Below are 23,988 nucleotides of genomic sequence, written 5' to 3' on the forward strand. Positions count from 1 at the left end.
GCCAGCTGGCTTTGGGAGTCTTCACAAACACAAGCAGAGCCCCCAGACAGAAACCATGTTAGACTAAACCAATTTCAAAGAAAACAAAAGGAAAACTAAAACTGGAATGCTGTTTGGCCCAAAACGGAGAATCTTTAGTGGCAGATTACCTGACCGCCATGACCGATCCTCGACCATGTACTGACCCAGTGAGTGCAGCCTCGCCGTGGAGAGAGGCCGCCGCAGGCAGACCTGCCTCTCCAGAGAATAAGACCGCGCACCGACTGCACACAGCAGGAGGCAGAAACTGCACAGAGACATCAGAGGCAAATACTACTCACAGATTACAATCACCAAATCCCTCCGTATCTGCGGGGCGAAATACTGCAACGTATAAACACAGCAGCAAGACTCGTGAGATGTTGTGACCAGAAAAGGGCATCCAATGGAATTCAGGAGGCCTTTGAGAGGGGAAAAAAAAAAAAAAAATCATTCGATGATGAAGAGTGCTTCTGCCTTGGCTGTGTGGAGCCCCAAACAGCCGCCCCAAAGAAAAATGGGTGAAGTGCATCCAGTACAACAAAGGGCACATGAGGCTTTTACTTCAGGGCTCACAGTTTCTTTGTGGTAGAACTGTGACTGGAGCAGAGTCTAAAGCATTTATCCTCTTGCAGGATTGTTCACACCTTGGGAGTCATTGAGGTCACATGCGAGTTGTAGACCCACCTGGCCATCATTTGAGTCATTAGGGTCACATGAGTCATGGTGTCAATGGGTATTAAGCCACCTGGGGAGGGATCACAGGAGAGAACTCTCTAAATAAATCAGACTTTTACTGCACAAATGAGTATGGAAATCCTCTACTTTTATATATGTTCGTAAAGTAAAAACCCTGACCTCACAGCTCTTTCTGATTTTTTAGGACCTTTACATTAAACAGCAATTTTCCAGTCTTATCCTAACAACTGTAACTATGTGTGATGGCACGTGAAGCTGTGGATTTCTCTGCATGCCTGCAGGAAGTGAAGTGCACAGTCAGAGTGAAATCAGTGTCCAAAGACGTTGGAAGGTAGTGTTTTTTTTTTTTTCACCTTTACAAAACCAAAAACACTAGCGTTCTTCAAAGCCTGATGAGCATATCATTAGCTTACTGCATCATTTGATGAGGTTAGATGTGGCATTACAAAACGCCCTGTTAACGACCAGTGCAGTTTGGAGATGTTTACGCTCCAGCAGGCCCAGCCATACTCACTCATTTACCTGAATAGCATTACTTTTGCCAAAGTCATCAGTTCATCTTCATTCTCAAAGGCTTTTCTCATTGTTTGAAAATATAATAGTATAAGTCGAACCTTTGTGTTGTTTGTCCAGGTATGTTTTTCTGCTGTATGGCATCCAAACAGGCTTATATTAAAATTATATCATAGCATACTTATACTACAATGCTAACACTAACCAGCTCTCCGCAGTTCAAGAACAACTGCAAGGACCCCTGCTTTCAAAATGACAAAAGAATTTGGAGTGGCGAATCTGTTTTGTTTTCACTGTAAACTTCGTATGTGCTGAATGAGAATGGAAAGCTTGAGAGGTGCAGCAACAGTACCAACGTCGGGCTGGTCTTAGCGAAGGGTTAACAGGGGGCACTTCAGAGGAAATAACCATCATTTGCAATGATCTGTTGTGAAATGATTCTTATCTGAACACACTTTCCCATTATCCATCGCTCCGACTTCACAGACTGACTTCCCCTGATGCAGGATCAATCGAAACTAAATTCGAAATGTCTGTGTGTGCGTTAGTGTGTGTGTGCGTGTGTAGTGATGTTTGTGTTGTGTGCTTGGATGTTCCAGCATTGGTGGCCGGCTCATCATCATCCAGCAGTGTTATTGTACTGACACAGTCTGACCCCACTATTTGTCTGCGTTGATGCAGCGAATAACTGTGTGTTATGGCGGTGTGTGTGTGTGTGTGTGTGTGTGTGTGTGTGTGTGTGTGTGTGTGTGTGTGTGTGAGAGAGTGTGATCTCAAACAAAAAAGGCCAGTTTAATTAGACCTTACTTCAGCCTCACTCCTCTTGTTATCTTTGGGGCAGCACTCTGTACACCTCCAAGCTCCACTTTTTCCAGAGCGATGTCGGTCAGTAAGCATCTATGTCAACTTCAATTTCGAGTTTTTGACCTCCATTAGCGCTACAGACCTATGTATTTATGGGTCCCCATTTTGTTTGTCTCATGCACTTGCACAAGGACTCACAATCACGCGAGTGACTGCTTTGGCATTATTCCAGTGATCCACAGGTGACGGTAAGAACAACAGCAATGCATCAGCAAAGGCAGAAAGAAGAAGCCTGCACGCTAGCATGTAATCAGGGATATAAACAAGGCAGGTTTCAAAATGCTCAAATATGATGTTTGTAAATGTTTTTCTGAGGAGGGAAATACATTCAACATGTTTATTAGACACACTTTCCAATCTTTTCCAACAGTAGAGATTTAGAACCTCTAATACTGAAAAGGATTTACGTCTATCTTGAATCTAAAGCATCACTGCTTCTGTGTCATGTTTTATAGTAACTTTTCATTAAATTTCACACTTTTAAAGACACACTTGAATGCATACTGGGGCTCCGTATTATTATAATTCTTATAATCTTCAGCCAATTAGTTTTCCAATAAATGGAAAGCGAGACTAATTCTCATCTTGATTCCATTTCCTTCGTTTCGAATCAGTTTCTCATCTCTCAGATGCTCAGATTAGATGCTTCAGTCCGACATTCAATCAGCGATCTGAATCCTCCCACAATTTCACAATGTGGACTTGTGAAATTGCTCCATGTAGGACTTTTTCATTCCATGTAACTGAATCTGAACTGCCATCATCATGTAAGACACTCGTAGCAATGCAAATGCAGATGAATTTAGTTTTCAGGTCAAACACAAACACCACTGCATGACGAAATAATAGTGTAACCTTAGACGTGTGTTTGTGTGTTTTTGTGCTTGTTGCCATGGTGATTGCAGGTTGCTGTCCAGGATGGCGGGGATGAAGGAGCAGCAGTTCACGGAGGAGAAGCCCCTGCTGCCAGAGCAGCGAGGAGTGGACTCAGACATGGTCAGTCCACCTGCTTTATGTACCGCATGTGTCCTCTGTGCCGTTAACCGTCCTCTGAGTGTTCCCAGGCTGATCAGCGTGTGCAGGATGAAAGACTCTGAAACTCTTGGTGCATTAAGACAGAGATGTTTGTGCTCATTAGCTGTGATGGCTTATAATTAGACAGTGTGCTTGTTTACCAGCGGAGGAGGAAATTAATGAACTCCATCCAACCGTGACTCTTTGATAACACTATGAAAAGATGAAAGCTTGTTTAAGCTGAGAGAGAGTGGTGGAGGACAAAGAGGGAAAACAGAGCAGGGAAGAGGCAGTGGGTGGTTACATAAAGGCCACTTATTCCAGTCCACTTATCCATAAGCAACAGGTTGGGGCTGAATTCAGGGCTGTTGAATGTTTGAGAGCCACTTGTTGCAGGAATGTTGGAAATGGAGACATGCCAGATCCAGCTGACAGAAAAGCAACTTGGAGAGGCCTGTTTTGATTTCTCAAACAACCATTTCTTAGTGAGGTGAAGTGGTTATAATTCTTACATTTCTTCGTGAATGGAGGATAACAAGGTAGATAAAGGGCGCTTGATTAAAGATTGATGAACAAAGATCCGAGGGGCCAATTACGAGACGCATTTCATTACTGTGGGAAGCAAACAGGAAGCCAAATCATTACTGCCCAGGATAGCACGAAACAACATATTGAGCGAACCATAAATAAGAGTAAGTAAACGTAAGTAAACATGTTAGCTATGACTCATTTGGCCAGTGTGTCAGGAATGACACTGTGCATCCAGGAGATTCAGTGGGTCATGTTTCTTTTTTATCCTTTTTTGACTCACTAGCTTATTAGAAGTAGCCTCAATGCTGCACATCAATATTAATGACTAATTCTGCTATCGATCAGCTCATCTAACAAAAGGTCATTATGTCTGCTCATTATGACTCGGTGCTTGTAAATTATCGAGGCCATCGACTGCTGCGATCGATCCAGTGAAATGTTTGCGTGACTCAACGGGACGCTTGTTTCATTGTTGTGTTGAATGCAACATCAGCTGCGAAATGCTTGCGGTTTTGTCTCCTCTCTTCTCTCCCAGCTCATTTAAAGTCTGTAGCTCTGGTTTTGTGCAAGTGTGTGTCAGTGACCTTTGAGAGCAGTTGCTGAGTGATTACCTTCTGGCACAAAATGCTGGTAAAACTCTGGCCTGACTCGCTGGAAGTCATGTTGGAATAATGCTGCATCCAGCGCAGACGGGTGTGACAGAGAGAGCCCGACGGTTGATAACAGTTTGGAAGTATTAGTTTGTTGAAACTGATTTGAAGCTTCAAGATGTCAGGAGTTAAAGTGGATTTTTCTCCAGATCAGCTTTGCCATGCTCAAATATTCCAGTCAATAGTAATAATCACATGGTAATCATTCATTTTGGTCATTTCGTTTTAAAAAATATGCAGCATTCCTGGCACAGTTTCAGGTACTTCTGTAAAAAAAGGAAAATATTAAGAGAATTTAAAGGCATTATAAGTATTCCAAGTATAGCACGAAGGAGCAACGTTCTTCCAAGCGTGCCACAGTTCTGTCTGCATCCGGCATGAACAGAAGGATGCACATACCCTGCAGCTGCTCGTGGTGATGCACCAACAAATGTGCCAGAGGACACTGAGGTCTTGTCCTGTATTTACTCGAGTAATTTGGGTGTTAAGCATCCTGATTTAACATTCTGCAATTAAAAACTAACACATAGTTGGTATTTTATACAACCTGGTATCACACCAAAGTGTGTAATAGACCCACCAGTCTTGGAAAGCTGCAGTTTGGTTTGGTTTAGGCAACAAAAAAACGCTGGTTTGGTTTAAAATAACCACTTCCTTAAAGCAATAAACACTGGCTGTTTGTTTGACACAGGAATGAAACCCTGGTCTTTTGTGTCGAAGTCATGCATGTAACCACCACGATACCCTGACCTGCACCCCTGCATAGACTGTTGCACTTTGCTCTGGTCATTATCGCCCTCTGCTGGTACTGCACCATCATACATGTGTACTTTTGATGCATAGGCAAGGCAAAACATCCCACTGACATGCAATCCTGCAGTGACCAATTATGACCAATATTTATGTTTATTGTTAGGTTGTGAGCTTTAGTGGCACTAATGATGGGAGCAAAGGAGAAGTCAGATGACATAGGACTAAAAACAAGAAAGTCCACACACTAGATGAGTCAGAGTCTGACCTAAACCTAAGCAAACTGTAACCCTTTCAGTACGTTAAACGCACACTGTCTAAAGGCCGGTGTGCCTATTGATGGTAGGCGATGCCGATGGTAAAGGTCAGATATGCCATTTTGGGAGTCATTGGTAATCGATCTGTTGTTTAAGTCAGAGGACATGTTGAAATGAAGCAAGGTGAGGCCAGAAGTATCACTGAGCACATTCTGAGACTTCCATAAAATTACATCAGAAAATGAATCATGAATGATGTGCGTCACATTTTTATGTTTACTGTATGTTGCTGCTCTCTCTTCCCGACACAGCAGGATAAAGGAGAGGAGGCATCGGGGGGGTTACCGCGCCCCGCCAGCCCCGCGCCCCCTAACAACCCCCCTCCCCCCAGCCGCCCCACTCACCGCTGGCATGTCATCGCACGGCACTGGCTCCGCCAGACCCGCCGTCGGGCCAGCGGGGTCCTCCCGGTAACTACCAGAACCACCAGAACAAGCAGAAATATCTGAGTGCCAGTACAATGAATCAAACACACACAGCCGACATGGAGCACAGCTGTGGGCAGCTGATCAGAAAGCCAGAAATCCGAACACAGTAGAGAATGAAATCATGAAGGAAAAATCACAAGAAACTGATTCATCAGTTTGTAAAATCACATCAAAATGCATTCAGTTCTGTCATTTCCTCGAAGCTCTACAGAGGACTGAACCAACATGTAACTGATGGTTACCAATACCAGACAACACCCAGTGTCTGCACAGCTTTAGAGCAGTAAAACTACTGGAAAAACATGCCATTACATTAATATCACAGCTGTGATTTGCAACAGTGGAAGTAGTAGTTAAGAAAAATTAATACTTAAGTAAAAATAACAATACACTGTAGAAAATACTTACATTGAAAATCGTATTATCAGTAAAGTATACCTATGTACCCCTTATGCAACATGATGATATTATTCTTAATGATTATGACTTACTGGTTAACGTTAAAGCAACATTTTATTGCTCATCATATTAAAGCTGCTAATTAACTTTTTAAACTGCTCAACCTATAACAATGCATACATGTACTGTATATAAAATGATTACATGTACTCTTTTTTGTAAAATCTTCATCTACATAATAAGCACAGTTGTACATCTTCTACCTCCTTTGGTAAGCTTTGTATTATTTCATAGCAGCCTTTGACATGATGCACACACGCTGCATTCAGTCACTTTCCTGGAAAACAACTTTTTCCCCCCACTGGACATCTCCATTTATAGCATCTCTGGTCTCAGACTTAATCAAGTCAGTCCACTGATCCTCCTGATAAATTAAATTTAGTGCCAGAGTAATTGTGCTTTTTTCAACAGAAAGATCCTTTTGAAAAGCCTTAAATCTGGGCCAAAATCTACATTCACAAAACACAGAGACTCTGGGATTGGCACATTACAGCAGCAGCAAATACAATGCTGCTAGGTCCAACACATCTCCGCAGCACCCTATCTCTGTGCAGCCTTACATAACACACAGCCCGTAGGATCACCTGGGCAGACTCTTGGCAGGAGGAGGACTCACACCATCTGTAAACATTTTTTCCACTCGTCCACTGGTCAATGAACAATGTCTCTCAGACACCTCCACCAAAACAAAATGGGATGCATTTTTCCAAAACGACACAAGCCAAACATTTCATGTAGATGTCATGACCTACGGTACACGCTCCAGGTCCTCAGTGCTCTCCCCTCTGACTGAGCTCAGCGCTGCACATCCTTCCCATGCACTATCAGGGGGTGGGAGGTATAAGAAAGAGAAGAGTGACACCTGCTGGTCCGACCACCGTACTGTCATCACTAACATGTTCCCTCTGAAAACAATGATCCATTTGCATGAAATTCACAGGGACTGAAGTTGCCCTTTCAGTTGAGATGAGAAATCAGTTGAATGGATTTCTTCCAGCTCACATCCTCAGGTGATGATAGCACATTGGAAAGGTCAATACTACTCTCAGGCAGCTTCAGGTCCTGTTGTTTTTAGCCTTTCTCTCTCTTTAGGTGTGTCCCTGTTCTGACTTTGTTCACTCAATGGAGTGCCAGTCCTGTCCTTTCTTTTCCAGTTTTCACTGCTAATAACAGAAAATGTGACTTTCTTTCTTTCTTGCCCCCTCCCTTAATCCACCACTATTCCTTTTGACTTTGTATACCGTGTGTACATTATCCATCTTTAATCCTGTCATATTTTCTTTCAGAAATATCTCCAAAAACTCCCACATGAACTCACAAACTAAGAGCTTACTTGTGCATGTTTAACAAGGAAGCAGTGTGGAAACCATCTGACAGTTCTGACTAACCTGTGTAATCATGTGCACGTCCTTGATTTTTCTGTCCAGATTTCCAGATGTTCCTGCTCTGCCCTAAGCTTTGCAAAGGCAGCAGAGCAGGAATGAGCTCTTAAATGACATGTGCTGAAATAACACAGGTTAAGGTCAGTGAACTTCAACTGTTGTGCTGAAAACTGATAAAAACTATGACAGAAATTCATTAAATGTTGCTCTTGAGCATCATTTTCCAGCACATCAGTGCACGTTTAGTTATGGATAAGAAACCTGTTTTCTGTCAGCGCATCTCCTCTTTAAATGCAGAAACCAGATTCCTTAAAAAGTGAGCGCTGCATGATAAAATAAATCTTCTCCGCAACTTGTATCCAAAAACATTTTGCCTCACATCCAGTGTGCTCAAATAGTGGAAAGCTTCGACTGGCGCTGGCACAGCTGTCACTTCCACTGAAGCCAGCCTGTCATCAATCAGTGTCTCTGAATTTTTAATTCTATTTTGGCAATCAAGGAGTGAGACAGACTGGCGGGGATTCTGTCCACGCTGCTGTGTCCAGATGCTAAAAATGTTATTTTTATGCCCTGACTGTGTGCCCCGACTCATCTTTGTTTACGGCTGTAGATGGCTGCTGAGGTGGCTTTCTGTGGAGAGAATCTGGTTGCTGTGCTCTCTCTCTCATCCTCTATTAAAAAACACCATCTTCCCTCACTTTTTACTGCTGATTTGTACTCAGTCTCCCACATGCACTTAAGTAAATTATCTTTACTGTCTCTCTAGACTGAGGTATGCTGGATTAACAGATGTAGCTGGCACTCCAGAATGCTTTCAAAGGGGCACTGAATATTAGTTTACTAGTCATAGGGAGTACTGCCCGGCCTTTGAGAACAGCTGTGTCATGTCTAGTGTGGCTCTGGAGGATGACAAAATAAGGGTTAGCTTATCTTGGGCTTGGAAATTATGAAAGACACAGGTGTCTACCAGCATTAAAAGAGAGACACTATCTGCTACTACGTTATGAGAAACATAGCATCCGGTGTTTTTGGAGCTAAAAGTCAGACAATCCTGACCTCTGTTGCATCGATTTTCACAATTCTTTTAAAAATATGCCTCTTGTGAATATCCCACTCTAATGCAATCACTACTAAATAGACTGGAGTGCTCCTTCAAATGAGTTCAAATGCATCCAGTACAATGTCTTGAGCAAAAGCAATTAATGGTAAATTTAATATTTAACATACATTTCTGTGTGTGTGAAGAGACAGCTGAACATGATATACTGTACTTGCTGAGGTGCTTCTGGGAAACTGTGTTTCTGTGTCTGTGGTTTGGACCTACAGTGCACAGCCTGTGCTCCTCTTCTGCTATTGTGGCCTACAGGCGCAACAGTGGATGCACCTTTTACTGTGTGATGAATATGTGTGCGTGTGTGACTTCACGATACTTATGTCCCTCCGATTTTAACTTCTGTCTGTCTGTCCTCTATCTCTGCTTGTCTCTGTCTGCAGGAGAGCTGCGAACAGCTGATGCCGGCAGGGGATTGGAAGGTACGAACTGTGTGTGTGCAGCTGTTATGTTGATCCTGAGCCTGCCTGTCTCTCTCCTCATACCTTTTGTTGCCGGCGTGACTCGTCTTTTCTGTTCTTGCTGTCTATCGTCCGTCTCTCTTTGTTTGTCATCTCTTTATGCCTGCTCACTTGGGTAAACAGTGGTCTTTGTCTGAGTCAACAGAGAATAGAAAAAGAGGAAGGTGGAAGATCGATGTCTATAATTTCACAAGGCTAAATATAACAAGGATAATAATAAATACTTAAGATTATCCAGCAAAAAGACAATGGCCTGAATGATGGAGCCATTAGTGCAACAAAAAGGCCCTGAGTTTGAAGCTATTATCCAGTTGAGGTCTTTGTGTGTGGAGTGTGTATGTTGAACAGGTGACTCTAACATGCCCGTAGGAGTGATTGATGATGATAGACTGGCGACCTGTCCAGGGTGTACCTGCCTGTCACCCAGGAAGTGCCAGCGTGCGACCCCACACAGGATAAGTCAAGATAATGAGCAGATGGATGGAAAATGACAGCTTGTCTGATTAATAGTAGTGACTCAGTGATTAGCCCACTTGGCTGAGATTTACAGCTTCATTTGTTCATTTGTACCATTTGGAACCAGTTTTCCCACATGTGGAGTGTCACGGTGTGCCACATTTCAGCTTTGAAAGCTAAAATAACCTCTGTCCCAAAACAAAGCAACACATTGTACTGCAGTGACAGTGCTGAGATGTTTCACATTAGCTTCATTAGCATCATCTTCCCTTTGTTTTTAAATTGCCATGTTGTGTCAAAAAGACCACCACATACTGTGTCCATGGTCATGACGCTCAGTACTTTGCTTACTTTGTGCTAGCTCGCCGTTCCACTAAGACACTCATATGCAATGCACCTGTAATTTATTACAGCTGTGCTTGCTATGCAAAGTCAAATTATCTGGTGTAACAAAGGTCTATGTGACGCCTTTGCTGCTCTCTTTTGGATCTGTAAGTGGACTATTTTTTACTGATGTAACAACCTAAGATAAATATCATCACAGTTAGCGTATTTATACTTTCTTCCCTGGTTCAGTACTGTAACTAACCCTAACCCTGGGACCCTGTGTTATGTTCTAAAGACATGATGAGCAACACGGTTTAGATTTCAGTTTTGTTGTATGAGAAATCAGACTGTAGCTCTGGTGATTGCAAACAATACATTTGGGTCTATTTGAAGTTTTTGGGGCATTTAAATTGTTGGTCTACTTCTAGCTTACTTACAGCAAAATAATTCAGTGTTTTTAATGACAGTTGTCTTTATGAACCTGTGATAGCGCTGAGAGGTCAATAAACAGTGAATAATGGTTTAATTAGATGCGTAAGATGAAAGGTGTCTGCTTTCCGTTTTTTAACCGCAGTTTTATGTTTTTATGAATACTTTACTAATCTGATTAATTAATACAATTAAAATTAAATAGTGAGTAGTGTTGCACCATGAGCACGCATTAATTGGATCTTTTACTCCAGCTTATAAACTTTACAGTTCTCAAACTCATCAGTTTGAGAAGTCCTCTGTTTTTTTATTTGTTCTTTTTTATTGAGCTTCACACAAGAAACAAGTCTGCCGTCTTATTTTTGTCAGACGTGTGCTAATTATCAGACACGAGTCATGGGACCTTTCTCATGAAACACCTCTGTTTAACACTTTATCCTGACATTTCAAGTTCCCAGAAAACAACAGCATGTGAAGAGCAGTGTTATCTCTGCTCGCTGGCTGCCTGTGAGATAAAGGACGCTGCCTCCATCTCATAGAATTAATTCTTCAAGTAATCAATACCTTTTTAAAGGCATCCATGTGGGTTTCGCTAAACTGCAAAACTGCAAGTTGTTGCAATATATCGTATATATGTATACACTGTCCTCCTTTCTGTTTTTTGCTATTCTCCCCCTCAGAGTGCTCAGACAACTTCAGTCATGTCATCATTTATAATACCTTTACAGAGAAATCCAGGAAATTTGTACTTGATTTTCTTGAAACAATTATGATTTTTGAGCACTCAATCAAATCGTTTTCATACCACAGATGGTTATATGAAGATGACTGCTACATTTAAGATGTGGTAATTACTGCAATTATTGCAATAAATTGTTTAATTATGCTCCTCATTAAAGTAATGGAGGCACATAATGGCAGCTGATGCGTCTGCTTTTGCAGACACAGCTTTTGCAACGTGCTCACATGCCTCACTCTCAGAAACATTGAACAATGTCAACACACTTGTGCATGTTGGTTAGTAACTATATTTACATGTAAATATCCAGTTCATACCTGAAGGATGTCTAAACAGTAAAGAGGAAGTCACTGTTCCCAACTGCTGTTCTCCAAGAAGTAGCTATGACACAAAGCTCAGTCATTTCTATATTTCTTGTTGTGCAAAAATTAATGTGTGATATGTTAATTAGTGAGCTGTAAAGGTGCTGCTCAATGTATGTATGTTTGAATTTTAGATGGTCAAACTGTCTGTTTCCCCTCTGCTTTCAGTCTTTATGCTATGCTATGCTATGCTAAGCTAAGATAATTTCCTGCTGGCTCCAGCTCCATATTTTGTGTACAGACATAGTGGTACTGAATACTTTCTAACTCTTTGCAAAAAAGTGCATAATTAAATTAAAATTTAAAGAGGGTAATATAGTTTATGGAAATTTGCTTAAGGACCAATTTTTACATAAAAAAGTCTGGTGTGGAGTTGTGTCTCTGTTTCTGCAGCATCGATTTTGATGCTTGAAAAAACAAAAACAATTGTTCATCGGTGGAGCTCTCCTGTAAGTGATGATGGGGCAGCAGACACATAAAAGTTAACAATGGTTTTACAGCTTAGAAACACAAGCAGACCTATTACATAGAAATAAAGCATTTATAAGAATCAGAGTGAATTTTGGTACAATTTGAGTTTTAATCACAGGATACCAGCAGCACAGGTAGATAATACTGAATCTTATCTGTATTTAAACAAAGCTCATGCCAGTATGAGCTCATACACTATAAGAGAATCAACAATACAAGACAATGATCTGAAGAGGAGGGTGTGAATGTGTGTGCGTGTGTATGTGTGTGTGTGCGCGTGTGTGTGTCTGTTATGTGTTATTGCACTGCATATGTAATAGTTAATGAGACAGAAAATAGCTGCATTTCTGGAGAAAGTAAAAACTGTAGACATAAATGCCTATAATTCAATCTTAAAAGTTCTGCAAATGTAATGAGATTAAATTCATGTTGTCATTCTCACTTCCACCTACTCTGTTTTCTTAAATCTGGGTGTAAATATTTTTTCTGATATCAGATATTCAAAATCCCTCCTGCCCATCACTGGCCGTCAAACGCCTGCTGGCAGAGATTGTATGTTCAAAGTAGATGGAGTGATGCAGAGTCAGCAGGGAGAGAGAGTTAATCTCTGCTGTGGAGGAAAAGGGGACAAAGTCAGAGGGAGAGAGAGAGAGAGAGAGAGAGAGAGAGAGAGAGAGAGAGAGAGAGAGAGAAAGCAAAGAGTGGCGTTTCAAGTTGAGTCAGCATGCTGAGTGTTCTGTCAACAGGAAAGGGGGGATAGATGAAGAGAGAAAAGAGGGGATAGATGGAGAGAAAAGGGGGAGAGATGGGGTTGAAGAGGCAGGACAAAGAGCTGGGAGACTGGCGTGTGTGTGTGTGTGTGTGTGTGTGTGTGTGTGTGTGTGTGTGTGTTGCAGTCAGCATGATGTTGAAACTGTGACACCATTGCAGTCATGTGAATACGCACGTACACTTCTCAGCCTTCAGCAACCATCAATATTGTATTTCAGTTCAAGTGGAGACATTCGTCTAAATGTTAAAGGGTGAAAGCATTAGTGTGCAACAAAGATGACTTTTATTTTGCTTCCAGACCATTTTGATCTGAGTTGAGGGTTTAGCAGTACTTTCCTCCTCAGCTGCTTTATCTTGGAATTGTGGAATAAAAGCATACAACACTGTTTTATTCTACCAAAATAAACTAGTTTTTATTCAATGGACTTTTACCTTAACTTGAAAAATCATCTTCACCATTATATTGTTAATAATATTCTTAATTTAAACAATACTTGCCAAAACCCTGGCTGTGCTTCACAGAAGGCAGCGAATTAAAATCAAGTGGAAAATCAAATCAAATAATAAATCCAATGACATATAAAAATAACAGCTTCCTCGGACCAATGTGGCAGCCACACTGACGCATCACTCCGTGAGCAGCAGCGGACAATGTGGCTTAAACTTCTAATATCTGCGGCAGAGCAGGAGGAGGTGCATGTTTGGCTGTTAGCTCACAAAACTTTCTTTGCATCTAAAAAATAGCATGATTATGCTCTAATTTATTCTGCGCTATATAATTATTTCTGTGTTCCTTCTGACCTGACAAAGAAAGTGAGGGAGGTGTGGGTGGAGGCAAAGTGTAACCTACAACTGTAAAACTCATTAGAGCTAACCGTACTGAACTATACAACTCTAACGCCCGCCTTTGAGCAGTTTTTTTAAGGATTTGATTTAAAATCCCTCTTGTAACGTTTTCTTTTTACCTTTATCTAACAAGATAAAAACCCGAGATTAAACAATAACAGTGTCAATGAGAGGAAGAGAATCTGTTGAGTAGCTGAAAGGAAATGGAGGAAAACGCGACTCACAGTTCACTGTGAAATCTTCAAAGAAGCCATGACTGTCTCTAACTGAGCAATACGCCAATGCTAAAGAAACCCAACCCAGATAGTAATGAGCTACCAACTGTAGGCTGATGTCTAACCTTCTATTCATCAGAAAAATACTGGAAAATATAGTTTCAGTGCAAATGAACTTAACAGAAATAACATTCGGGGAGACTTTAGAAAAAAACCACATTGAAACTGCTCTGATTTAAATCATCAGCGACCTCAGATGATAATCAGATGAAAATAAGGCCTCAATTTTCATTAGAGAGCACAATGTATGTTTCCATAGTTATACAGAGGATACACAGCTGTGCATCTGTGCTGAGCCAAATGATGCTGCTATAAGCTATAGGCTCCATTACTGACTGTCTTTTGGCAATAAATAAATGGATGAGCAATGATTTCTTCAATTTAAACGAGTGAAAAAGGAAACTTTCTACTCGACCCTAAAAAAAGAGAAATACTGTTTAATAATCTGGGGAAAAGAACTCCCTGTATTAAATCTGAGGTTTGAAGTCTTGGTGCGTTGTGGATTCAGATCTAAGCATCAAGTCTCACATCAACAAGGTGACGAAAACTTCATTTTTTCACCTCAGCTCATTGAAAACTCTGTAGTTCAGCTGTTAACCAGAACCAAGAGCAGAGAGCACATTAGTCCAGTTTCAGCTGCTCTGCACTGACTTCCTGTAACATTCAGGATTGATTTGAAGGTCTTCCTCCTCGTAAACAAAGCTCTTAATGGACAAGGACAAAGCTACATTTGCAACTCAGTTATTCACTATTTTTCTTCAAGGACACTGTGATCATCTGCTGCTGGTCTCCTGGAGGTTTCCAGCAACAGCCAAAAGAAAACTGGGGACACAACCTTTGTCCATTACGCCCCAAAACTCCAAAACTAGGCACATTAGACTTGAAGTGTCTGTGACTTTCCTCATACAGGCCTGAAACGTTTGTGCTTTGTCTTGCGCTTCTTTTAAGTTCTTAGATTTTGCTTCTTTTTATGCATTCTTTGATGCCCTGTTTCTTACTAATTTTATTTCATCATCCACTGGTTTAATTTTCCATCTTATGTTATATTGTAGTTTATTTTCTTCCTGATTTTATCTTATTTTTACTATTATTATCAAGTGGGTTTTATTCTCCATCTTATTTTCCATTCATTTTCTACCTCCGTTTTTATGCTCATGCTGTTCTTTTAAGTGAATTGAAGCTCTTCGAGTTGCAAAACAAGACAAAGAAAAAGAAAATCAGGGGATGGATTTGAACACAAAATGCTGCTGTGTTGAGTGCAGGTGTGGCTGGGTCTTAAACATGTGTGATGTGGTCATGCCTCTTCGCTCTGGTTGGAAGACCTGAGTCCTGAAGAGTCTGAAGCTGCTCAGTAGATTTTAGACAAGTGAAGAGGCTGTCATAATGAAGCTGTGATTACTCTACTGTGATTCTGTGTCACTTCTGACTTACATGTTATATTCAGGCTAACTGCAGATTTACAGGTCCCCTATTTTTTATGAATAGATTCTAATTCATGAATGGCAGCTGTATTGTTTTTGCCAAAAGGCTGGCACATAACGAGGTCTGCAGGGAAGCAGAAACAGATCAAACCTGGAGCAGTGGTGCTGATGAGAGATTGCCTTCAGACTAAAGACTGACAAGGCAGCTGACCAATCCTGTGCAGGGGAGGAAACACTCTGAGCAAATCATCTCCAGCCAGCCCCACACCCTGTCTCGGGTGCCTATAGAGTGAGGAGAGGGGGAGGGAGGGAACTCTCCCTGCAGCTCCAAGCTTAAGAGTCAGGGTGGGAGTTGTGCAGAGCAGACAAAGACACTGCAGCAGCCTGCAGCATCTACCACCCAAAATCTCCATCCTACAGCGAGTGCTCACCAGCACCTAGTCCTTTAAAACAGGAGAGGTCTGGCTGCTCGTCTGCCCGTCTGGACAATCCTCTTCCTCCTCTTCTTCCACGGCTAAGAGTACAGCTACTGTGGAGCCATGCCTGAGTGCTGGGATGGGGTGAGTGACAATGAGGAGTGTGTGATGGAAGGATGTACACTGCACCTGAGTGTGTGTGTGTGATTTAATCATACAGTGTGCGTGAGTCAGTGTATTTATATCAGGTGTCACCTGCATCAGAATGAATTCCTTGGTCTTTCTAGATTGTCTGATGTTGGTTTGTGAGCTGCTTGTGTTTGTCAAATTTGTTGTATTTGCAAAAAAAAGTCTTATTATTCTGAACCAATTTTGCTGGCAGTCAACAAAGTGCAGCTGTGTTATAATGGATATACAGAATATGTCATTATATTCTGCGCTCAGGAGGAGAAAGTGCAGCGTCACTGTCAAACGATGGGTCATTCTTTGACTCTGGCCCACTGACACACTTAAGCTCGCCAATAAAGCAGTGTGCCGAAGCGCACACCACTGCGGCTGAACACACAAGTGTGTGTGTGCGTGTGTGCGTGTGTGTGTGTGCGTGGCTGTGTAGAGGACATGTTAATCCTTCTGCAGTATCATCCATTTTGGCAACCTTGAAACAGACTAGAAGAAGAGCGGACAAAGTGAAAGGAATGACAGTTTGATTCAGGCATTATATTGTGCTTTTAATTTTTCGTATCCATGTTGCACTGTGGCATTTCTGAGATTTTTTTTTTTGAGCTTCAGGTCATGATTAAATCAAATTGATCCCACTCATCATGTTGCGATGGAGCATCATTCATCTTATTTTGAAAGCTGGATCTTCCGCCTCAGACATATAGTGTTCTTTACTGTGTTTTCCTCCTGGACGTCTGAAGGTCATCAGGAGCTCGTGTGTTTGTTGCCGCCACTGAAAACAGACTGTGAACAAAGCCCCTCGTGCTGTAACTGCCTCCAATTAGAATGCTGATTGCAGATAACACTGATGTTGACGCTGAAATAATAGAGAGATAATCTGCCTGGATTAACTCTTAACTGCTGGCTGCATGGCTATCTGCTGCGGGGGGATTATGCAGAATTTTAGCAGTGAGTTGGCTGCATCTGAACGCGCTGTTTGTTTCTGCACTGTGAGTCACTGGGAGTCACTGACAGTGAAGGAGTATTATATTACAAATATCAGACGGCTGCTCGAAGATGCTGCAGATTGACAGTGGCAGGTTGACGGAGGGTTTCACTCAGTTGTGTCTGAATAGTTTCAGGTGTGAAAACGTGCTGAGAGGAGGACAGTCATGATGGCACGTCCTTAGGTAGCAGATCTCAGTTTGTTTGGTATAAACAGGAGCATCATCAGTAAAGGCTTCACTGCAGTTTACTGCCTGAACCAGGCATAATAATCCCACACCACTGCTGTGTGTGTGTGCGTGTGCGCGCGCGCGCCTACATTGCGCAGCTCATGGTAACACATATCTCCTTCCTCCATTTTGAGTTTGGCTCGCTCTTTCCAGCGGACGCTGACAAAATGTGGGTCATAACTAGAGAAGTTGTTTGTTTGGAAATGTTTGGATCAGGCATCAGAGATTTCTCCTCTCGTTTATGCCAAGTAATTGAAAAATGATTGAAAAAGCAGGGGGGAAAACAGAGCACTTGAAATAGACAATGCTTTAACCACAATACTGTGAATCTTTTTTATTTTTATTTTATGTTTTCATAATTAAAAGCAAAATCCTGAATTTACAATTTAAATTATTGTCTGGTATGTTCTCAAGTCGAATACCAAAGACTACAAAAAGTGCTGAAGTTGGAGTCACATGAATATTCAAACATTTTGGGCCGTCCCTGAATACATACGGGTAAACCCCCTACCCAGCTACAACCACTCATTAGTCAAATGAGTCATTATGGGATATAAGAAGAGTAGATCTCACATACCTCATTTGACCTTCTATTCAAATTCTGTCCCATCTTTTGTTCGCGTATTCCCGGTTTCAAATGTTTCCTCCCACATTTCGAACATATACTCATATACAATACCCAAACTGTTGTCGGGGTCTTCAAGTTGGAGTTTTCTGTCAGATGCCATTTTACATGTTCATCCCATCTTTGTGTTGCTGAAGATGTCTCAATTAAATGTATTAAAGTCATGGGTGACCAAATTTAGTTCTTTACAAATGTTGATGAGGTCCATATTTGCTCATTTTAAAAACCCAAATCCAAATTAGAGGGCACATATTCCAGTTTTGTGAACATCTGAGTGGCTCTGGACATTTTAGTTTCATATGTTCATTATTTATTCAGATTTGTTTTTGAGTCATAAATGGAAGCGACTTCAGATCTACTTTCAGTAATGGATTCTGCTCCACTCCAACCCACGAGGAGAGTGTATCTTGTTATAAAATATATGCTCCTCAGGACTCTTGATAAGTAATACATTACTGCATAATTCAAACCTCCCTTTTAAAGTTTTTAATTCTTGCTTTCTCTTGTTGCAGTAGAAATGTATGTTTCGTCAATCCATGTCTAATAATTTGCTGTCAGGATTCATTGTGGTCTCCTCTCACACTAATTGAAGACCTTCTTGCTATCTCACAGAGCTCCTGCACCTTTTTCACACAGCTGTGAGAGCTGTAACACTCATTAATGAGGAACAGTCTGGCGTAGATTGGCTATTATTGGTAAAGGAGCATTCGACTGAAGTTCAAGCATCTTGCGTGATGAGTCTCTTGTGTTTAAGATGCGTCGTGTCTCAGTGTGAAACACGTGAGATTATGGATCATCCTTACAGCTGTTTACCCAGCGAGGATTCAGGTGCAAATGTTCTTAACAAAGCAAATGACCATGTGTGAGCCGCCAGGTGAGTGACAGTGCGTTTGTGTGTGTCACAGGAACATGATATTGAGACCCCTTACGGGATGCTGCATGTGGTGATCCGAGGGGCCCCCAAAGGAAACAAGCCTGCTATCCTCACCTACCACGATGTGGGACTGAATCGTAAGTATCCACCAAAAATGTGTGTGTGTCTTGACAGATCTTCCAGGCTTGTCGGTAAGGTGTTTCTGCACTAATCTGAGGTGATAATTGGCCTCAATGCCAGATCACTCCTTCCCGCCTGCACTCACACACATATGCATTTATTATCATCTGCAGCATGGGGTCCATGTCACCGGTGTCACGACTCAACTCGGTCTCTTGTCAAAGCGTGTAATAAAGCTGCTGGTCCACCTTGTCAGTGTTTTGCAGAGGGATGAAAAGAACATCATTCAGCGATCAAGTTAGCAGCAATAAAGTCCAGTTAGATTTTCAAAATAAAATTTGCTAAGAAACAGTTCAGGTGACATTTGCAGTTTGGTTAGGTTTAGGCTCCAAACCTGTTTAGGAAAAGATCATGGTTTGGGTTAAAATAACTTCATTTACCACTAACAACTGGGTTGGGTAAACTTACTAGTCTCTCGTGTGAAAGTTCTGCGTTTGACCCATCCACCCAGACCTCCTCCCTACTTTATCTCCATCATCATCACCTCCTGCTGGTACACACATGTACTGTTCTCGCCCCCGGGTGAGGCAAAACATCTGATTCTCTCTCGTGAATCGATTTCTTAGTGCTCTGTTGTGATACTGGGCTGCAAAGCATGAAATAAGTCATATGTTACTAAGTCATTTATTAAAGTTTATTTATTAATGGTTTATTGTACCTGAAGCATTAAAATGTATCTTATGAAAACACATGATTAAATGTCTCTTCATAACAGTAGGTAAAGGTACACGGCAATCTTCCCAAGCTCTATGTTGAAGTCTAAAAGCTGAGTGTTGACCATCATGATGCTCATGTCATTCCACAAAGTCACAGCATGCCCTTTATGCCAGCATTAGATGCAGGCTAAGTGGTCAATAATCTAATAAAGGGAGGGATAATGACTCGTGTATAGGAGAGGAAGGACGGATATATCGAGAAAGGAGACAAAAACAATGAGGGAGGGGTTGTCTTCAAGTGTAATGGGTGGCGACAAAAATGGAAAAGAGGAAGAGATGAGGAGGCAAATGAAAGGGTGAGCGTGAAATGTGGGTCAGAAAAACATCCCTATCCTGCGGAGGGAGGTGGGGCGGGGCCAGCAGTGCTGCGGCGCAGCCTTGATGGGTGGAGGTGGGATAGGGATGGTGGGGGTTTGGAGGATAGCGTGTCATGGACCGAAGCTGATCCACGGCTCTGCTGACTGCAGATATCTGCCTTTTGTTGTCTGTCCCTCTGCCTCTTAATGGTCTGTTCCTTTTTATCATCATCATTTTTATTAAGTTGATTTTACATCTCATTTAGAAAAACCAAAAGATGAAATGAACAACATGAAGCAAGCCACTTCAGACAATGGGGACTTAAAAAAATACATGAATAAAGAATAAATAAAGCAGACAATCACATACAGCAGTACATAAGGTAGAATATAATGACGAGACTATGATGATGCGACTAAAGAATACAATAGACCAGGATGTTACTGCTGGAGCAGAACCACACGGCTATTAGCATTCACAGTCAGTCACTAAATCACTGGACTGTGGCGCACAATCATACAGGATGGAGGGGACAGTGAGGGATGAAAGGAGTCGCACTGGAAAAAAGAAAAAGAAAATTGGTAGGGAGTTTACAATGACTCCCAATCAGCAGATGGCACAGCGACCTGCCAGGCTTTGATTAAAACCACAGAAATAGAGAGAACCAGAGAGCAGGAGGGAGCGGGAAAAAATAGAAAGTGTGAGATCAAGGAACCGGAAACAAAGGAGAGGGATGACAGAAGCACAGGCTTAAACAGAGAGAGAAAAAGAAACTGAAGAGGGAGAAAGTAGGTCATGGAGTCAGGAGTGCAGACTGCGAGCGCTGGCCAATGATTCAGCGTGGACCCGAGCGGAGAAACTTCTCACCTCTGTCCTCGCATATTTTTTAAGCACATAAAAAGCTTACAAATCGAGCTCCAGCGTGGCAAAGATTAATCCGTCGCCTTCCCTGCCTCCCGTTCTTTTCGTCTCCAACCCAGTTGTCATGCTAATTGGTCCGTTTAATTAACATGCTCATCCAGAGCCTGAGGAGGAAACAAGGCTACATGGTTGACACACATGTGCTGAAAGTAGGCCAACCGCAGAACCAGAGGGAGGAGGGCAAACGGAGAGCTGACATCTATTATACATGCAGTTATTTCAGAATGCAGCGTGCAGCGTTTTCAACGGCCTTGATGAAATTCATTTTAATGATGCTGCTGTAATGACTCATGCCATTTATGGCAAAAAAACAAAACAAAACATTGTTATACAAGCTGTGCTGTTCTGTATCTACAGTATGTTCTATCAGCTAACATTAATCAACCAGCATTAATGTATTTATCAAAAGAAAAAGATTGATCTGTTTGCCAGCAGATCCAGAGATAAACTCGCATTCAGATGAAAGTAGAAACAAACTAGAACATTTTCAGAGCCCTCCAACAGATAAAAACAACATAGAAATATTAAAAAAAAATGAGTACAATCTGTATAAAAATGATTAAAACAAACAGGCTGCCACAGTGTACTAGAGACAATGTGATGCAGCAGAGCAAACCTATGGCTGTTTTTACATTGCACATTAAAATAAATCAAATCAATGTGTATCCATAATCCTGCTGTTAAAATGATCGAGTTTATTAATTCAGAAGGTCTACCAGTTAAAAGAGCCCACACTTCCAAACCCTTTATAACCAACTGCATCATCACTTGGCGGCAAAACTCATTTTGCCAACCTCGCGCTACAAAGATGGAGTCAGCGTAGCAGATGAAAACCCCGCTCTGCCCTGCCTATGTGACGCGTCACATGTGTGACCCTGTGGTTAGTGTTTAGGTCATTTACAACAGCAAGCTTCTTTAGATATATCACCTGGACAACATGGCAGCAGAGAGTAGATAAAACAGTCATATAAATATGATGCTACAACAGTCTTATTTAGTACAATAACGCAGGACCTGAGAGGTAAGGACGGCAGAGCTTGATGATTTTAATTTTACATTTTTTTTAGATTCATCAGGAAACATGTTTTAAAGGTGGTGACCAAAAAAAAATAAAAATAAATAAAACAGCCTCTGGAGTCACTGAACATTATGATCTACTTAGATAATGATTTGAAACAGGAGTAAATATTCTTTAGAGTGGCTTTAAAGATTAAAAAAAAGTACATATAAATCTTCCTGTATGAGGAATTTATTGAGTAATTCATGTGTCAGTTCTCCTTTAGTGATAGAGGTGAATGAGGGTTGTATGACATGTCAGACTTGGAGGGAGTCTTTGCCTCCTCCTTCTGGCTCAGGATCAGTTGTACAGATGGCCGCCGTCAAGGTCCCCTCTGACAGCGATGCATATTTAATGTGATCACATTCCTCTGCTCTCATCCCTTCATCCTCTCCTTGCCCCGCCCTTTGCTTTCATCCCACCTCCCCCTCCCGTTTTCTTCCACCCTATCTCTCCATCCTCTCACCCCACGTTACCTCCGCTTACTTCCTCTCCTCCCTCGCTCTCTTCCAGATAAGCTGTGCTTCAACACTTTCTTCAATAATGAGGACATGCAGGAGATCACCAAGCACTTTGTGGTTTGCCACGTCGACGCCCCGGGACAGCAGATTGGAGCGTCACAGCTGCCACAGGGGTACAAAAAAACCCCAATACAGCACAAATGCGCACACACATTTATGCACATGGCTTGAAAACAACCACTAATGAGTGAATAATGGCTTTTTATTTAAGATGAGATTATTACGTGGTGGTCAGGGGGTTTGGTTACCGATGATAGTGATGATTAAAGTAATCATGAATGATTTGAATCATAAGGGAAAATCTGCATTAACTGTACTGATCACACACACAGCATGTGAAGTCATGATGAGCAGAAGTCGTGTCCTTTCCCTCCACAGGTACCAGTACCCTACCATGGACCAGTTGGCCGGGATGCTGCCCACCGTGGTGCAGCACTTTGGGTTGGTGCTGTTTGCTTTTATATCACACGTACTCCACATTTATTCACAGAGCTGACACAGCCAATGTTTTAATAAGAGCCATCTGCAGAGATATCATGTCCTCTTTTCGCTCTGCAAGCTGGCAAAAGCAGTGTATTTTTTTGTTGCTGCAAAAACAAAAATCTATTACATCTGTTCCCTTTGTGCTACGTGCAAAATTCGCAGCGTTTCTGCTCCATTTTTCTGTTCACACCAACGTGTTTAGATATTTTTCAAGTACATCCAAAATGATCACGTGGCTACAGTTTCAGTTCAGTTTATAAATAAAGCTTAAATGTGAACACTTCTCATGTAAATTTTCAGAATGCACCTTTTTCTCAACGCGATGCAGCTTTATGGATGGCCAAGCTCTTTGATTCCCGAGCAGTTTGCAGAGCAGAAAATATCGAACGGAGACGTTTCCTGCCAACACGATGTAATTTTAGCCTGGACGTTCAGTACCAGCCACAGCTGAGATGTACAAGACTTTTTGCTCTGAACAAGGATAAATTTCAGTTTGTGCTGCCAACAATGCCATCGTGTAACATCATATAGCCACACCAGACTGTCACAACACTTCCTGTTTCAATGAAGCCTCCTCACATATGAAACATTTACAACAGTATGTCTTTATCTGTCATTAAAACTTTGCCTCTAATGGACCAATAATCTTCTTAGATTTAAGAGCATCGTTGGGATCGGAGTTGGAGCTGGAGCTTACATTCTGGCCAAGTTTGCTGTAAGTCACACCCTGATTCTCCATCTCCTGATTAGCTGTTTAGATTGAGTTTTGCAGAATGAAACATACATATATTCAGAGTTTATGTGTTTTACACATGCTTCTCTGTCCTCTGCTCTCAGCTGATCTTCCCTGACATGGTGGAGGGTTTGGTTCTGCTTAACATCGACCCCAATGGCAAAGGCTGGATTGACTGGGCTGCCACCAAGGTACCTGTTTAGTACTGCATGATAGTGTTTTGGGTGTGTTTACACACACTTCCTAATCCAGACCTGCTTTTTATTTTCTTACAATAATAGTCTCTCTGTCTTTCTCTCAGTTGTCAGGTCTGACAAGTGCTCTGCCAGATACTGTGCTGCCGCATCTTTTCAGCCAGGTAAGCTCCTGATTCAGGAATAAATGAAATCAAGTTTTCTTCATTTTATGGTCCTTTATGGAACTATGATAATAGGAAAAACAAGGCGAGAAAAATGATAAATCAGAAATGATATTTAC

General features: G+C 41.7%; 1 protein-coding gene across 10 annotated transcripts in view; it reads left to right on the forward strand.

Annotated features, from left to right (window-relative positions):
• ndrg4 (NDRG family member 4) overlaps positions 1-23,988 on the forward strand; it is a 53,235-nt gene that overhangs the window by 23,200 nt on the left and 6,047 nt on the right. For 4 of the 10 annotated variants that reach the window (XM_070971842.1, XM_070971839.1, XM_070971840.1 and 1 more), the window contains 9 exons: positions 3,000-3,090; positions 5,608-5,766; positions 9,120-9,158; positions 18,635-18,740; positions 22,288-22,408; positions 22,674-22,736; positions 23,433-23,493; positions 23,616-23,702; positions 23,813-23,869. In XM_070971842.1, the coding sequence (XP_070827943.1) occupies positions 3,013-3,090; positions 5,608-5,766; positions 9,120-9,158; positions 18,635-18,740; positions 22,288-22,408; positions 22,674-22,736; positions 23,433-23,493; positions 23,616-23,702; positions 23,813-23,869 (771 nt within the window). In that variant the 5' untranslated portion in view covers positions 3,000-3,012. Of the gene's footprint in view, positions 1-2,999; positions 3,091-5,607; positions 5,767-9,119; positions 9,159-15,606; positions 15,855-18,634; positions 18,741-22,287; positions 22,409-22,673; positions 22,737-23,432; positions 23,494-23,615; positions 23,703-23,812; positions 23,870-23,988 lie in introns of those variants that run through there. The other 6 variants (XM_070971843.1, XM_070971847.1, XM_070971845.1 and 3 more) reach the window with 3 other exon arrangements.

The sequence above is a fragment of the Chaetodon trifascialis genome, chromosome 10 (genome assembly GCF_039877785.1).
Source record: "Chaetodon trifascialis isolate fChaTrf1 chromosome 10, fChaTrf1.hap1, whole genome shotgun sequence".
NCBI lineage: Eukaryota > Metazoa > Chordata > Actinopteri > Chaetodontiformes > Chaetodontidae > Chaetodon > Chaetodon trifascialis.